At 39.0% G+C, this 18,746-nt stretch overlaps 1 protein-coding gene across 2 annotated transcripts in view; it reads right to left on the bottom strand.

Annotated features, from left to right (window-relative positions):
* Positions 1 to 282: 282 nt before the first annotated feature.
* The window catches only part of PIK3CG (phosphatidylinositol-4,5-bisphosphate 3-kinase catalytic subunit gamma), a 34,655-nt gene continuing 16,191 nt past the window's right edge, over positions 283 to 18,746 (bottom strand). For both annotated transcript variants that reach the window (XM_018568632.1, XM_018568633.1), the window contains exons 3-11: positions 16,834 to 16,899; positions 15,850 to 16,075; positions 13,652 to 13,755; positions 11,583 to 11,729; positions 9,124 to 9,214; positions 6,206 to 6,336; positions 3,974 to 4,085; positions 2,154 to 2,311; positions 283 to 984 (exon numbers count right to left, since the gene is read on the bottom strand). In XM_018568632.1, coding sequence (XP_018424134.1) covers positions 703 to 984; positions 2,154 to 2,311; positions 3,974 to 4,085; positions 6,206 to 6,336; positions 9,124 to 9,214; positions 11,583 to 11,729; positions 13,652 to 13,755; positions 15,850 to 16,075; positions 16,834 to 16,899 — 1,317 coding nt within the window. In that variant the 3' untranslated portion in view covers positions 283 to 702. The remainder of the gene's footprint in view (positions 985 to 2,153; positions 2,312 to 3,973; positions 4,086 to 6,205; positions 6,337 to 9,123; positions 9,215 to 11,582; positions 11,730 to 13,651; positions 13,756 to 15,849; positions 16,076 to 16,833; positions 16,900 to 18,746) is intronic.

The following is an 18,746-nucleotide window of genomic DNA, read 5'->3' as shown; positions in this document are numbered from 1 at the left end:
GTGGTCTTAATTTACTGCAAGAATAAGGGATCAAAATTGATCCAATATCCCAGTGGAAATAGCTAATCACTTTTTAAGATATTGCTGCAGTTTCTCTCTCTTTCTTTATTTCTCTTTCCTTCTTTCCATAAATTATATTTAAGTTGTCAATTTATTGCCTGGTTGCGACTTCACAATTGACCAAATTCAATGGTCGATCAAACTTGTGGTTTAGACACTACTTAGTTTCCAATGATTACTTGAAATCCCCATTGCCACGTGCATGACCAGATTTAAAGGTTACCAGAAGCTGTTGTTGGTAGGTTGTCTTGATGTTTGATCATTGTGCAAATAAAAGTTTGATGAAATTGCCTGAAAGCAGCAGTTAATGGCCAGCATTGATGAAATGTGCTATTACATACAACCCTGTAAGTTATTTTTATAACAAGTTTGGCTTTTACTGCTACTGTTCCCAGACTGCACAATGCAGGGGAATGGAAGATCTATTTAGAAGTGCAAGTAAACTTAGTCATATGTTTAGAAATTCCTCATATCCACACTAAAGTATTTACATGCTAATGCCAGTCCATTAAAGTTATAATTGTGCAATGATATTTCTAGAATTTGTACTTACAGTACATATCTTAATACCTCAATAACACCCTCTTTAGGGTGGCCATTCAAGTTATTTTACATTTATAATGTTAGATTTACAGGTTGGAATTAGGCAGAGTGCTTTTCCACCCCTTGTTTAATGCCCAATACAAGATGCAGGAACCAATTGAACTGCACAGTCCAGCCCTTATCCCGACAGACCTCAATCTGGTCAAGGAAATGCTTTTTAGCACTTTCTTCACTCTTCCCAACAGTCAGTGAATCCCGAATGTACTCAATGTCTTCTTTGCTTGTTAGCTGAGGCATGCCTGTCATCAACATCATGGAAAACAGGATGATCATAAGGTTGGTGTGATGTCGCAGGGCCATGTAAGCTTTCACACATACTTCCTAGAAAGAATGTTGGTATAATATCTTATCATTTATATGCAAAAACATTGAAAATCATATTGTTAAGAACCTATGAGGCTGAAAACAGCAGTTAACCATAAAGCAACAATACATGGATACATTAGTAAAATCTGTATTGTATTCACACTGAATGTTTCTGAACGCTTGGAAGGTGTATTGCATTTTCAACATATGCATTATACATATAAAATATATATAGATGCATTTGCTGATAATGCAATACACCTTAAAACAAGTGTTCAGTGACATGCAGTGTAAATACAATACAGATATTACTAATGTATTGTGGCAGTGCATGGCAATGCCACGGTGTAGTATGGCAACTTTGGCGCCCAGGACTTTCAGCCAGAGGGGCTGAGAGGTTCCACAATGTGAATACCTTTGCAGAGGAGGAACTGGCTTTTCAATTCCTTCCAAGTTTTTCGGACTATAACTGGATGGAATCTCTAGTCCCGGTTGCCAATGTCCAGTATAGCTGGATCAGGTGGCTGAGAGCAGCCTTGCTGTAGGCACACGGCTACAGGAAGACGCTGCTGCGTGCGTGAGCACAGGTGACACAGCCAGGAAGGCTGGAGAGGTCCAGAGGGTTGGTGACCCTGAACTATCTGTCGGGGAGACAGAGAGAGACGATGACTCACGAGGGGTGAATACTAACAGGCCTTGAGCTGAGGAAAGCTGCTGAGAATTGTATTTCCAGGGCAAGTCCTGGGACTATCACACTGGGAGTGTATGGGACAGCCAGATGTCGGTGCTGGCACTTACTATAACTCTGGATGCAAACTTAACACATCCATCCAATGCATCCAATGTAGCTACAGTGGTACAAGGTAAGCAGATACTTTGTAATACCTATTTTTTAGTGCCAATGTCAGTTTAATAACTTATTATATGTAACAGATTCACTTCAGATGCAAACTGAAGGAATTAGAAAAGACAAACTGCATAACAGACTTGTTAAAGGTCAAAGACAGATTGAAATCCTGGAGGACAGGCAACATTTCTGGAGACAAAGCTGCTGCTTGTCCTGGGAAGGTTTTTTTTCGTTTAACAAGGTTTAATTTAGGTAAACTGTTATTTGTGGTCAAAAAATCCACTTGTGTATTAGCATGACAATGTGATGTATTTTTATTAGGTGCATTGTCCAATACCTGAAATTTATGAAAGTATAGGCTTGACTTCTTCCCCGAAGTGCCCATCACATGTAGAAAATCAGGAGTTAGCACAAAAGGTACCCGTTCCTTGTTAATACCTAGGAAGCTTTTGTAGTTGCCAAGAATGTGTCCAAAGTCAATGTGAAACAGGTTGCCTAAGAGAAACAAATTAAAAATAACGAAAATTCATGATTTCTAAATCCTCCTTCAGTTTACTGATAGCAAAAATCCACAGACCAGTTCAGTATTACCTCCACTACTGCTGGCATATAATCTGGTGTTTTGTAAAGTGGGGAAAAGAAAGTGTCACTGACACATGAAATCTAACAAGGGGGCATTCCCAGTCGCATGCAAATATGGGGGCATTCCTAGCCACATGCAAATATGGGGACATTCCTAGTCTAGTCGCATGCAAATATGGGGACATTCCTAGTCGCATGCAAATATGGGGGCATTCCTAGTCGCATGCAAATATGGGGGCATTCCTAGTCGCATGCAAATATGCGGGGGCATTCCTAGTCCCATGCAAATATGCGGGGGCATTCCTAGTCGCATGCAAATATGGGGGCATTCCTAGTCGCATGCAAATATGCGGGGGCATTCCTAGCCACATGCACATATGGGGCATTCCAAGCCACATGCAAATATGGGGGCATTCCTAGCCACATGCAAATATGGGGGCATTACTAGCCACATGCAAATATGGGGGCATTACTAGCCACATGTAAATATGGGGGCATTCCTAGCCACATGCAAATATGGGGGCATTCCTAGCCACATGCAAATATGGGGGCATTCTTAGCCACATGCAAATATGGGGGCATTCTTAGCCACATGCAAATATTGGGGCATTCCTAGCCACATGCAAATATGGGGGCATTCCTAGCCACATGCAAATATGGGGGCATTACTAGCCACATGCAAATATGGGGGCATTACTAGCCACATGTAAATATGGGGGCATTCCTAGCCACATGCAAATATGGGGGCATTCCTAGCCACATGCAAATATAGGGCATTACTAGCCACATTCAACTATGAGGGCATTCCCAGCCCTCAAATATGAGGGCAAAAAGGAAATGCAATTTTGAGGTAGAAAATCCAAAATTTTGGGCGGTCGCCAGAACAGGAATAGATTAGAAATCATCCAATGTGGACTAGTTTCTGGTGACTCTGCTGACCACCAGGGATTTAACCCAATTTGGAAAGATTTTTTTAACACTTGTGGCTAATAAACAGAAAGTGAAAGTGAAATCTCCCCAAAGGCACAAGGTTTACAACCCTCCCTTACGCTGTCCAAAAAACGAAAAAGAAACATTTTGGCTTGGGTTCTCCTTTAAATATAGCCATATAAAAACATTGCACTGTGATAGTAAACCAGGAATTTAGGAACTTGAGGGCAACAAAGAGGGTGAAAAGGTAGTGTGTTACAGAGCACATGCTGGTATTTTGTGAATGATGTGAAACGCATGGCAATATTTGGAACAATAAATTGAGCACCTATGTTTAGTGGAAAGCTGCAAGAGAACATTCTCAGCTTAAGCCTAATCCATTTTCATTTCCCATGTCACTGAGCCATTATGAATCGTTAAATATTTTAGTAGAGATTAAATATTTAAAACAATCTTGTGTTGAAAGACAAAAATAAGACCCGTTCAGTACATGTTCATTTACAAATAGACACCATATTATTGTTTATTTTAATTGACTGTGCTAATCTGCTGTTGTGGAAAATAATCAAAAAGAATATTTTGGCAAACCAAATTAACAAAGACATGATAAAATAACATGATGATCGATCACAGAGAGCATCTTACCTGTCTCGGTAACCATTATATTATCATTATGTCTGTCCCCGATTCCAAGTACATAAGTCGCAACACAGTAACCAGCGCAGGAATAAACAAACCTCTCCACTGCTGCAATCAACTAAAGAGAAGAAAAAAATCAGCAACAGTGTACAAAAATGTATTCCATATTTTAAAATGCATTTCTTTATTCTATAGTTTCAGGGGAAGGGTTACAGCCTCTGTCAAACTGTCTGCTACTACGTCCTTAAAACCACGACAGGAATACAGATAGTGACAAAAACCTTTCAGCATTTTTAACCCTTTCTTTGTTCAACTAGTATTAGTAATTGAGGCATATCCAGAATATTGTTTATAATTATGATTCATCATTTTGCCTACTCAGCTTCAAAGTATCCAATATATGGATCCAATACATCTCTGTTTGATACAGAACATTTTTATGATCTTTCCCTTAACAGCAAGTCTCAATTCTTTTCACTCTTTTCGACCTCCACAATATGAGATAACTCCAAGAACTTTAGAGATGTTTTAACTTTAAATAAGCACACATATTTATTATATCTGCTTTTTTATATACACATTTTAATGTAAAAAAAATTGTACTTTGCATTTGCAACACCCTTCACACTACCAAACAGAAATTAACCCAGTTTTGTTGACCAATTTTGGCTTGTTTAGCATCAAGACATCATTAGCAAATCATAACATATAATTTTTAAATCTCATACAAGCTGAAATATGCAACATCTGGGAACACCAGTTTCAAAGTTTGACAAAACATTATTTTTCAAACATTTTATTGGGTTTTTTTGTGAACAGAGAAGAAAACATACTCATAATAGAACATTTGAGGGAGTAGTGTGGCTATACAACAATGCAATTATTTGTACATAACTAGTTGATAGCAACTGGATTTTAACAAAGTTAGTTATAAGCATAAATAATCTACGATAAAATAATATAATCTTGTAGAACAGGCTTGTGGAAAGGCCTGTGTAAAATCAGGTTTTGGGGAAAGGGATGGGGAAGTGTGGACAATGAGGATCGGAAGCTCAGGTACACAGGGAGGGGAGGGGAAAAGGCAGGATGTAGGTGAAATCTATTGGCAGGAAGTAAGAAAGACGGAGAAGTAGAAAAGTGTGAAAAAGAAAAAGGAGAAAAAAGAAGAAACGAGAAAAAGAGAGCTCGAAGATGCCTGAAAATCAGATGGACAAGAGAGAAGCATTTAAAGTGGGTGGTTGGGAATATGTGATCCAAGGTTGCCATATAGTTAAGAAGCGGTCATGCTTGTCATCTAATATTGTGGTCAGTTTCTCGTTAATTAAGATGGTATTAATGCAATTTTTAACCAATTCAAAACTCAAAAAGGGGATTTTCAAGCTTTGGCAATGGTCATTTTAGTAGCTACAACAACGTGAGTGACTAAAACCCGCTGAAATTGGGACAAAGCCGGGTTTAGTCACAGCAATAGCGCTGCCCAGGGGTCCCTCCTTAAGGTAACATAGATGATAGAGCGTATAAGGATATGGACTCTAATCCTTGAGTTTAGCCTGTGGATTCAAGCAAAGAGATTTAATCCAAGTGATAAAGTGGTTCCCAAACTCCCAATGGTGTAGAAACTTTAAGAGATAAGTCAAAGACAAGGTATCAAAAGCTTTTGTTATGTCAAGTGAAAGTAACATCAGTTCCTGGGAGCGAAGTTTAGCTAAATGCATTAACTGTAGGACAAGACGGATGCTATCACTAGCCTGCCTGGTCTTTTTTGATCAACTAACCTAAAAAAGTTGATACGGGAAGCCAGTATTTTAGAAAAGATCTTAACAAGTTGATCAGAGATATAAGGCGATAATTTGCCCAAGAGTGAGGATCTCTATCAGGTTTGGGGATCATTACTATATTGGCAGTTAACATCTGTGGAGAAAATATGTCCAAAGATTGACAAAACATTCATTCTGTGAACAGACCATGTCTATATCTTCTTAAACCCTTTAGCCTCTTAAACGTTATATGGGGGCAGTCATTTCAACAACATCTCAAAATATGGCTTGGAACTCATTAGCATCATTAACTTAGCCCAAATCTCCTAATTTTTAGTAGGCAGATTTCACTTTGAATAAGTCAAATGTTCTACTAGAGACTGGTCTGAATAGGGTAAGTGTGCCATTGTTACCCAGGCCATTTATGGGATCTATAAATATCTAAAGCAAAAATTTAAATAAATTAAAAAGGACAACATACCTTCTCTTCAATTGGACATTTCTCTTTTAACCACTGGCTCAGAACCTCATCTTTAAATGCGCCTGTATTGCCCACTGTGCTCTGCTGTATTTGGGCAATGGTTGTGGCATCCTTCACAATTTCAATCATCCCTTTGGAAAGACAAGAGAGGAAACTACATTCACTTCTTATAGGACACATTGAGATATGACACAACAGGAAAGGCTCATTGATGGCAAATGTTTCATTATTGCCCACAAATGTATTTCACATGAGCAGCTTATTTTTATTGTCATTCAGTATTAATAAACAGAATGAACCATGTAACATTTCTGTAATCATGCCAAAATCGTGGACTCTTCACCATTAGAAAAAAGTGACCACAGTGAGTTGACACAAAACAAAGAAGGGCTATGTTAGACTGACAGTTGTTATAAAGGCAACCCAAAAAGAAAACAAATAACCCTGAAGTACACAGCACCTAGTGGCATGTATATTTGCGATGCAATGTAGCGTTTCTTCTCCCTCTGATTGCCCTGGCAAGATATCTGGAAAGGCTTTTCCTGTTCTGCAGATACAGCACACTTTAAAAAGGGTTGCATGCTAGCATGGCATGAGATGAGTCTTTACAGCCCCCTCAAGGAGAGGGAACAAAAGGGTATAACAGGGTAACAAGTATAAAGCTCACCAGATGCTATGTACTTACCTGACAGGTTAACTCTGAATTTAAACTCACTCAGTCATGCTCAGTGGCTGATTTACTAAAATAAATAAACAAAAGCAAATGCCCTATCCTAGCTAATTATACACTGAGGTTCAATGCATGCAGCATGGTATGGGCCTAGTTTTCTCTGTGGGATTAATATCCACATAATGCTGCTTGTGTTCCTTTTGTTCATATAAGGTACTAATCAGTGAAATTGTAATTCCAAGCACCTCATACGCCAGCTAGTGCAACTTCTAAAACACCATTCGTTTTATGTTTTATTCAGCATCCTTTGTGGTTTTATTTGTACATGGTATGCGAAAAAATGCTGGCAGTGGTTAGAGAGACCTAGAACCATTAGAGACAATTACATTTTTGTAAGCATGCCAGGACAGAGTTTTCCTTTAGATAAATATGTACTTTTTTTTTTTTAAACCCATCAGCCTATTTAGCCTGTCAGACAAAGCTGATTTTGTCCTCCTTTTCTAAACTGGTGGCATTATATACAGTGAGGAAAATAATGATTTGATCCCCTGCAGATTTTGTAAGTTTGCCCACTTACAAAGAAATGAAAGGTCTATAATTTTTATCATAGGTGTATTTTAAATGATAGAGGCAGGATATCAACCGAAAATCCAGAAAAAACACATGATACAAAAGTTATAAATTGAGCTGCAGTTCAGTGAGTAAATTAAGTATTTGATCCCCTTCCAACCAACACTAATTCTGGCTCCCACAGACTGGCTATATTGTACACAGATTAGTCCTGTCAATTTAAGGTGTTCCTAACGACAACTCGTTATGTATATAAAAGACACCTGTCCACAGAATTTCTTTCTTCCATTCAAACCTCACCACCATGGGCAAGACCAAAGAGCTGTCAAAGGACGTTGGGGACAAGATTGTAGACCTGCACAAGGCTGGAATGGGCTACAAGACTATCAGCAAGAAGCTTGGTGAGAAGGAAACAACTGTTGGAGCGATTATTCGCAAATGGAAGGAATACAAAATAACCATCAATCGCCCTCGGTCTGGAGCTCCATGCAAGATTTCGCCTCATGCGGTAAGGATGATCATCAGAAAAGTGAGGGATAAGCCCAGAACTACACGGGAGGAGCTTGTGAATGATCTCAAGGCAGTTGGGACCACAGTCACCAAACCCCCTTTGGTAACACAATACACTGCCATGGATTGAGATCCTGCAGTGCCCGCAAGCTCTCCCACCTCAAGAAGGCACATGTACAGGCCCCTCTGTAGTTTGCCAATGAACATCTAAATGATTCAGAGAAGGATTGGGAGAAAGTGCTGTGGTCGGATGAGACCATAATTGAGCTCTTTGGCAATAACTCAACTTGCTGTGTTTGGAGGAAGAAAAATGCGGACTATGACCCTAAGAAAACCATCCCTACAGTCAAGCACGGAGGTGGAAACATTATGCTTTGGAGCTGTTTCTCTGGTAAAGGAACAGGCCAACTTTGCCGCATTGAGGGGCCAATGGACGGGGCAATGTACTGTAAAATCTTGGATGAGAATCTCCATCCCTCAGCCAGAACACTGAAGATGGGTCGTGGGTGGGTCTTTCAGCATGATAATGACCCAAAACATACCGCCAAGGCAACAACGGAGTGGCTCAAGAAGAAGCACATTAAGGTAATAAAGTGACCTAGCCAGTCTTCAGACCTTAATCCTATAGAAAATTTATGGAGGGAGCTGAAACTTCGAGTTGCCGAGCAACAGCCAAGAAACCTTAAGGATTTAGAGAAGATCTGTAAAGAAGAGTGGACCAAAATCCCTCCTGAGATGTGTGCAAACCTGGTAACCAACTCCAAGAAACATCTTACCTTTGTGCTTGCCACCAAGGGTTTCTCCACCAAGTACTAAGCCATGTTTGGTTTGAGGATCAAATACTTATTTTACTCACTGGACTGCAACTCAATTTATAAAATTTGTATCATGTGTGTTTTCTGGATTTTCGGTTGATATTCTGTCTCTACCATTTAGTGTAGAAATTACTAGATGAAAATCAGAAGCATTTAACAGCTAGGCTAGGTTTTTATGTATTTCAAGGCATCATTTTCAGTTTCAACCAGAGTCTGTTTTTAAGACAGGAAACCAAACTGACAGTTTTCAATATAGTTCACAGTAAAATATGTGACAGTATGTATAGTGAAACACACAAAGCACACAAAAACAAACAAACATACGAGCTACAATAATAAATATTTAAGCTAACCAATTTTGTTTCCTGTAGAAATGCAGCCATAGGGTAGCAAGCAAAGGTCCAATGATTCTGCTTCCCAAATTGATTCCATAATGCGAAGAATCTAAACACAAAAATAAAAAACAGCTAAATTAAATTTAAACATGCCATAAATAAAACATACATACAATCCATATTGCTCATTTATAATAGTGACCGCAACATTAAAAATCTAATAGTTGAATAAACAGTGGTCACGGTCATCTTTAGTGCATTTGCAGAAGGGAGCTTTTTGCTGCCTTACACTTAACCAGAAGCAAGATGTTTAAAATGTGACAAATGCTATTATATTTGTAATCTGCTGTCAGACAAGTGACACAAGAACCGTGAAAGCTCGCAACTGTCAGTTGCATTCGATCCAGTTCTAAAAGCTTCCATCTGGCATGACCTATATTGGAGACACTGAGGTTATAGAAGTAAGGTTAAAGTGTAGGTAAACTAACAATGTTTGGTGTGTTAAATATACCATTGGAAGCATTTTGTTATTTCTGTTTGATAAGTGCAAAAAATACCTGTTTATTTTATCAGAAATTCAGAGCTATCCTGTGTCCTGAGCACTCTAACTGTGTTATATTAAGCAGTCTAATCAGTCCTTCCAGTTATTAACTTTCACTACAAAACAATTACCACTTATGTTGTGGAGATGAAAAGACAGGAAGCAATTTCTGAGATGAGAAAGAGGTAAACATTCCAGTGCAATCTTTTTAGCTAATAGACACAATCCAGCCAACGCCTTCAGATATGCGGACTATTAAGAATTCATATGCCAAAAATGATTGGTAAAACCCAGAATTGTCCTTTTTAACCATTACTTTTCTGTTATTCTGACGTTTAGAAGGAGCAAACAAGATAATTAAGCTGGGTATAGATGGACATAATGTTTTGTTCAACATTCAATGTAAAGCCCCTCAGGGTACATTGTATTATGACACTGTTGGAATACCCAAATTGTGCTTGAAGTTGACTGGTTGCAAGCACTGTTTGACTGATGCTTTTCCAGCATGTCCCTTCTAATTACCGACTTTTGTTTTGGGGCAGGGCCACCCATGGATTGAATTTTAGCCAATCCTTGCTGAATAGGCTGAGATTTTATATGTGTGTACCCAGCTTAGTACTTTTAGTAGTTAAATAGAACCTTTTCATAGATATTTGTTCATCAGATCAAAAAAGAGGGACAACTGAGGAGGAAAGAGGCAACTAGGTAGAGTTATTAGTTGCAATTTCAATTAATGAAGTCAGTGTTTTCAGTCTGCAACAGGAAATTAGGAGGTAAATGGATTTCTGCCAGGATAAAAACATATTTCTCTATACTTGCAGCATCTTTAAAATAATAAAACATGAGAAATGTGCATGTATTGCAGAGATTTACTGCAAATGAGTATTTTTTATTTTAATATACACTTTAAGAGGAAGATATCATGTGTTTCCTGTATATAGGTTACCAATGTCTACTAATGCAATGTCCTTAGAGTTAATTGAGTGTGTACCTCTTGATTCTTTTGCACATTTTAACTAAATGTTATTTATATATTTTACTTTTATTCACTTGTTAAACATGGCTTAATATTGTGCCTTACAGACAACAAAAGCATCCTAGATTGAAAGCTCTTGTTTGATGACTCTTCCCAGGGCAGGTGTTTTAAATGATAATGATTGATTCAGTACCATTGAACGTTTGGTTAAAATCACATTCACTGCCTAATAAATAAACCTGTCTCTGTCCTCTGACAATCCTCTTACTGTATGTATAGAGTAACAACATTGTCACCCTAGGACAGGAAGTGTTCTGGGACTACAAAACACCTCCCCCTCCCCTCATATGTAAAATAGAGGCAGGTGTTCTGAAATTTGCTTAAAAAAATGGAAGTAACTGATAACAGTAGATCACCAGCAAAGTGTAGAGGAAGTTATCAGCTCACTAGATTTCTAACATGATCACCAGGTATTTTTGTACTTATTGAACAGATCCATACATTTTCAGTGGTATATTTACCAATCCAAGGGGGAGCTAATATGAGAAGTTCATTGTTGGGTTTTTATTGCAATATGTAACATCTAGAGACTTGTCCCTTAGGAATGCTGGATGTTCATATTTAATGCCCCATGCACAACAGCGACTTTTAACAGGCACTTTGTACATCCTGCTATATGGATGTAACAGAATCTATGGCTGCTGGGGAAAATGTGTACAACTCAGTTATCAAAGCATTTTAAACAAGAGCATTATGTGTTTCCTCCATAGTGCACTAGGAACATAAAATAAAAGATTCAAATGGTAATTCAAAACAATGCAAATAGATCATATTACAGAATAAAAGAAATATTCCAAATGGTTATTGTGAACAACACAAACAGATCTTACAGACACTTGGATAAGGCCGCTTCTACACAAAACTAAACATAGAGTAACTTTACCTCAATGTACTACGAACCTGTAAAATAAGCATGTCTTGCCGAAGGTCATCTCCATGTTTAAATATAATTCCAATAGTTTCATTTGACAAAGCAGTCGGGTCTGCACATTTAAATTCCAGCCATAAGGGTTTCTTTTTTGATGCCATTACCTTGCACTTTTCTACCTGGTAGGATAAAAGCAATTAAAACAACAAGTTATTCTTTCCCTTCTTCATAACTCAAAGGTGCTGCACATCGAATGGCATAGGACTGCAGTGTTTATTTGAAGCCTGGGACTGGGATCATGTGATTTTGGTAGTCAGATCTTCCTATCTTTTACCACAACAGAGAATCTAATTATAAACAGAATAGACAGGTTTTACTTCAAGCTGACTGCTCAAATATCTCATTCTAATGACAAAATATGTGCTATACAGCCAATTATCCCTTTCACTTCCAGTGAAGTATCATGTCCTTCATTACTTTCCCTCCGGTAAGCAACTATTGGCATACTTGCTACATCTACGCAATAATAGCATATATATACTGTAGATGTCCAGTTTTACTCAGAAGCACAGTTGGGAGATGCTGACAACTGCCTTCAATGAACCCAGAGATGCTTAGTACTGATCAGAGCCCCTGGGCAAGGAGTTAGGAAAGACAGAGATTGGTGGTGCACTGTCCCTGATCTTCAGCTGCAACATAAGAGGAGGCATCAGAGTCTAATAAGACCTATAGGAGTTGGTTAACCTAATGCAATCAGGATTTTCATTTTGCAAGGGACATTTCCCCTTAGCTTAGTGAATGAGGTGAAGCTCTGCTGACTTCCATCATCCAATCATGTGCAAGCCAAAAAATTGTTTTTTTTTTAGTTTTAGTTTTACTTGCACATAATTGGGTATTCTTTGCAAAGTGAAATTTGACCACATTCGCCAAGCTAAGGAAAAAAATTCCCTGCAAAGTGCAAATTCCCTTGCAAAGTGATCCGCCTACAGTATTTGCCTTTAGTAAATCAACCCCATGGTGTCTCAGTAAAGCAGATCTGTCCTAAATAATTAAATTCATCCTCCTGGGAGTGAATTGTCAACCTGATGGCCTTCACTCATATCACAAATATTGTACACTTGTGCTCATGCCCACATGTGCGCGCACAAGCGCACACACTTAAGACTTATAGATGTATATGAAATATACGTTGTGCTACACAATTAAGGTGTCACAGCTCCGATCACAGGTTTAAACATTTTAGGGGCATAAGCTTAGATCAACTTTTCATCAGATAATGACTGTTTATTAAAATGGAACTAAACCTAAACTTTTTTTTTCTGGTTTAGATAGACTAGGGCAGGTTTTAGGCTTTGTCTTCTTCAGTAAAACAGATTAAGGAGCTAAGTGCAAAATATAGTATGCTTTGTACTAGGGATGTTCAGATACCAAGTACTGTACTCGGTAGAAGTCCATGTAAAGATACTTTTCCAGCTCCAGGACAAGACTAGAGAAAAATTCTAAAGTTAGGAGGTAGCTGTCATTTGTAAGGAGCATATGGGGCTCCTGAGATTTGTGCATCCCTCTATTAATGTATGATTATTTCTTTAGAAATATATATATAAAAGGGATGCACCGATACCATTTTTTCAAGTACAAGTACTGATACTTGTGCAAGTACTCACAGATACAAGTACTGATACATTTTTGTTTATTGTCATGTGACAGTTTTTCTAAAATAATACAGACTAATGATTTCAGGACAGTGGTGAAGTGCCATAGCCAGGTCCGAGCTGCAACCAACGCAACCCTGGTAGTTCTCGTGAAAATGCCAAGTATCGGCACCGGTATCTGAACTGGTATCTGAACATCCCTACTTTGTAGCCAATCAGTAAGTATCCATCTTATACTGGTCTTACTTCCATAAATTAACTTTGAGAGGTTTCTATGGTTTATTGCCCTATTCACTAAATAATACTGTATAAGGCTGGTGGGACTGGTCCACTAGCGGATTATGACTAGAAAAACATCAACAAGGAATTCCATAGAATATTTAGATCTACATAGATGGATGTATGGCCTGTTAAAGCAAACAAGTGTGAAGAAGTTATGTTTGACTTACAACCAGTGCACCAGCTCTTAGTCCAGGGTCATAGGGCACTCTAAAGCTTTCTGGAAATAGAGATCCCTGGAGTTTTTCAAGCTTTTGACGTAGTTGTGTGATAACTGAAAAATAATATGATAAAATGTCTCAAAATCTTAGCACACATACAGTATCAAATGAATGATAACCTAGCAGGCAACCATATTCTTTAAAGTAGAATTCAACCACAGACATCTTTTATTGTCTGCTGGAGGGGTTAGGACGTTTTTCAGATTTTTGCGGCTGTGTCCCTGATGGGTTGATTTTCACTCACCTGAGCAAGGTGCTAACTATTCCCTAATCAATCTAAAACAAATTGCCTAAATTCAGCTTGAAATAATCTAATATTCCACCCTTGTTAGAGATGAATGTTCATATACAAAGAAATCTGTTGATGGTAGCCAAAACCCAGTTGAATGTCTTGCATACAGAGGCACTATCCACTCAATTCTCTCTGGGTTTTTTTCAAACATTTAGAACTATTTCTGCTATTTTACCTACTTTGTAGAACAGAGTCTAGTCAAAACATTTTTTTTTCTTTTTAGTGTGGAAGGGTTAAAACCCATGTAGCTTTAAATAGCAGTAAAAGCCAGGGGCTTCTAATCCTTCTACACTGTCCAAAACATTTTTTGGTTTTGGTTATATGTGCATTTTAAATAACCTTACCTCCCTCACGTCAGCTTGCAAACCTCTTAGAATTCATAAACAGGAAAAGGTAATACCCAGGGATGTTTGGGGGGGTAAATGAAAGCTATAAGACATGGTTCTCAAAATGTGTAAATTAAAATAGTTATTCCAAGTAACTTTACAAACAGTACTTTATCCTTTTAGTTTGCATGGCAGTAAGGACCCATTCCAAACCCCAACATAACAATTCTTATGTCTGGCTATTGTCACACATTGCTGTGTTTTTAGAGGCATTGGAGCAAGTCACAATTTCCCTTATACCTAGAGATGCTGAGCTTTTCCGCAGGCTCTGGCAGCAGAAACAGAGTGCAGAGGGAGATAATCGGATGGTAAGTGCAAGGTTCTCAGGAGGCCTGCTATCCAGACAGCAGTTACACACACAGATTCTCTGTGCTTTACAATTGTGTGCGCCTGCGAAATCGCAAAAAACTACCACTACCAATATTGGCAATAGGCGACACTTGAAAAGCTTTTACCGCTCATCAGTTTATTGGTATCAGTGATTGATGGCCCTAGAATGATTGCTCTCACTCTGATGTTTGCGGTGATATGCAACAATGGGCGCAATCGCCATATTCACACTTAGGTGCACCCGACGCATGTTTGTGTGTTTCTGTGTGTGTATGTGGGGACGGGGGACTTTTAAAAAATGTTTGTGTTTTTTTTAAATTTGTTTTTATATTGTTTTTATATGTGAATTTTTTTGTAACTTGTTTCACTTCATTTTATTGCTATCACATGGGGGGATGAGAAGCCCCTATGTGATAGCCAATTTACACAGAATGGTCCTCTTTATGGGGACATCAGGGGTCTCTAAGACCCTTAATGTCACCTAGGGACCTCCAAAGAAACGTATGAAGCAGAGATCTGCTTCACCAGCTTCTCTCCAGCTACAGAATCCGGAGAATGACAGCTGAATGCGGAAGTGATGTAATATACATCACTTCCTGCATTTAGAGAACAGTGGAGGGATCAGAGGGAGATCGTGTGATGATCTCCCTCTGATCTCTGGTGACAGAGTCGCCGTGCCGGTCCCAGGCCTGCACCGGGCACAGTGGAGCTTGGGATTGGTGGCGACGAAGGGGGGGGGGGCCACACACCCGCATGCATAATACAAGCATTTGGGCATCTCTACAGATGCCAAAACACTTGTATTTAAACAGCCATTACTGGCTGTTTACAATTTAAGCAGTTTTCCCGCTCATGCACGCCGCCCAGCAGTGCGCACGAGTGAGACAGATGAGGACGTTTAAAAACGCCCGCTCACATTCAAGAAGCTCCCGGCCGCCCGTTTTATTACAATGGCCGGTCTGGAAGGGATTAAATGATCGTTTTACCCAGAGTGTGGCTTTAAGTAACACATGAGCAAATTGGATGATCTCCATAACTTACAATCTGCTGAACATTGTTAAGTTTGAATACCGGCAAGTCTGTTAAACGCTACATATTACGATATGCAACCTATCTACAAAAATGTAGTCTGCAATTACCTTGTGAGGTTACATCGTACTTCTCAGCAGAAACACTTTTGATCTCCATGGTGACTTTGTGTAAAACTTCTGTAATCTGAACCTGTTTAATAAAGTCGTTTAGCATGGCAGTTCCACAACCTCTTAGGTAAGCTTCCAGGATGACTGCAAACCTCTGCTGATAATGCATTGACTGCGCAATCTCACTTCTTAGAAACCAGAACAAGAAGTGACCAATTCTTTTGCTCTGCAAAAAGAACCACATTTTGAAACATGTCCTTAAAAACAAGTTTTTAGAGCTGTACATATAGCTGATATACATTAAAAGAACCTATATTATAAATACAAATTTAGCACTGAAAAGAAAAAAAAATATTGATTTGTATTTTAGCTATCCACTCCTGAGACAATACATGTTTTTGTCGTGGAACATTCCTATAACCTCTATTATTTCGTAGTTTATACAGTAGGGCTTTACATTAGATAACTACAGCATGGAAAGAAGCAGGAATCAATCCTGATACTAATACTTAAGGAGTTTTTCCATCTGTCCAAATGTTCCAGGCTACTGACGGGTTCCAAGTGGAAAAACAAATATTGATCAGCATTGCCAGGAACTCTGAGGTTTACATTACTCGAATTTTCCCAGCTATCATTGACACAACCACAGAATCATATTGCTATTCATTGGGATTACAAAACAAGGATGCCCCCTAGAGTTAAATAGCTAGGAAACTGCACGATTCTGTTTCTTCCCCTCGTGTTATCAAAGAAAGATACACCAGGGTATGGGCACCCTAAGCAGCTAACTAGCTGAGATGGGCAGATATATATGGATAGATAAATAGGTAGATTTGTAGACAGATGGAGAGAAAGATAGATAGTTAGATAGATAGATAGATAGATAGATAGATAGATAGATAGATAGATAGATAGATAGATAGATAGATAGATAATCTTGATATTAAGTGTGAAAAACAAAAAAGGTCACCATCCATAGCTTACTCGCAATGCACGCTTCAACAGGAACCTTGATAGAGCACTGTCATGGTATGGCTCAAACTTAACAGCCTATAAATGAGAAAGAAGATTAAGATAACTGAAGCAGTGTATTTTAGCTGATTTAATGAAAACATTATAACAGTTATAAGAGATTTGTTCAGTGAGGCAGCCAAATAATTAAACAGAGATGGATAAATAATGCACATAGGAAACTTAGGTGTCCGATAAGAATGTCAGGAAAGAAGCAGGTTCCCTTCCCCAACATTGTTATGGGACACCATACAGGGCTTTTTGGTGCATCAGTAACTGTAATGAATTAGTTCATACAAAGATAATGCAATCAAAAACAAACAAGCAAAGTAAGGAAAAAATGTCTCTTTAAGTGCAAAGTGACCCCATGCAGAATTTCTGCAAATAAGCATAATGCATTGTGACTGCAAACATGCAGAGCTGCAGGAATAATAGTCTCCGTTAGGATCAGAGTGAGTGTGAAAGACTCACTCCACTCAAATCTGCCTTTTGGCAGAGAATGTTGCCTGCAGAGTAGCTAGTGCCGGCATCTCGAGATTTGCACTGAGCTGAGAGATACAGGAGGCCTGTGGTATCAAGCACCCCCTGGGGTGTTAGAGTAACAATATGGGCCTCAGCATTGCCAGGAGCTCTGACTTGTGGGATTCTCTCAGCCCTGTTATGAATACCATTTTTTTTGGGGGGGTGGGAGTCTACGATAAATTTTACTGACTGAAAACTAGCATCCAGTTAACTTTCACCTTAGGCAATGATATTTGCTTGCTTTGCACAAGTTTTCATCTCCTGTGTAGAAGGGATGTAGGAGTCCTATAGCTTGGTGCAATTAACCAGTACAACAGAAGATGTGTATTGCTGTTCTTTTAAGATGACATATTCTATTTAATACAATAGGCAATATGTCATTACTGCTAGGTGCAGCAACTCTGCCCTTTGCTTTATCAAAACCTTTGTCCGTGTGCTCTACGCAGAGTCAGAGGCATGAGTTGCTTTTACACATTAAAAAAAAAATCACCTTAGATGGACCCCATTCTTTGCACCTTAAATGTAAAGAGCCACTGTCACCTTTCTCCTCTACAGCCAGCGAGAATAACCGGAACTTCTGGGTATGGAGAAGCATGTTGCTTGCTCCTCTGTGTTAGTGCCCTGGCCTAACAGCCAATCACTGTCACATGACTAAGTGAGAGACATCCCAATCTCGGTGTTAGCTGCAAAGGACCAAGGAGTAGCCAGGGAGTGCAGGTAGGGTGAGTATTAAGGGTCGTGGGATGCCCTTTGCCCATTCACACTATATGCATTCAGGCTGTGCTGGCCGTTTTTTCCAGCGCAGCCTGAACGCAAGACAAGGCAATTTGCCTTGTGACGGGTGGGCACAGTTCACACCAAGAAGTTGCAGTGGAATGCGCTTAATGCTCTTAAAAGTACAGCATGCAGTATTTTTTTTTAAGCAAACCACAATGATACACAGTACATCCGCATCGCACCGCGGTATGCCAACAGAACTTTATGAATTCTCCGGGCACACGGACACCAGCAGCTGTGCTATTGAGCGCGGTTGCTGGTGTGAAAAAGCCCTTAGTCATTTATTCAGCTGCCTGAATATTGCTAATTGATACCCTGCACCACAGACTACCAAACATACTGGAGATATTTAGTATGTACTTTGCTGCAACAGGTGCAATTTGTGGCAAAGACTACAAATGCTACTTTTTCTAGAACAGAAAATATACTGGGCAGGTTGGTGACTGAGTGATTAGTAGTCTTTGGTTTAACTTACACCAAGACGCTATCTGCATGGAGTTTTGTTGTTGTCCTCTTCTCACATGATAACATACTAGTAAATTTGCTGGATTACAATATTGACTATTATATGTGCTTGTGTGTGTAAC

Source organism: Nanorana parkeri, unplaced genomic scaffold (genome assembly GCF_000935625.1).
Source record: "Nanorana parkeri isolate BGI_ZX_2015 unplaced genomic scaffold, ASM93562v1 scaffold1221, whole genome shotgun sequence".
NCBI classification, from domain to species: domain Eukaryota; kingdom Metazoa; phylum Chordata; class Amphibia; order Anura; family Dicroglossidae; genus Nanorana; species Nanorana parkeri.
The sequence above is the reverse complement of the archived record's forward strand: the minus strand, read 5'-3'. Positions and strand labels throughout refer to the sequence as shown.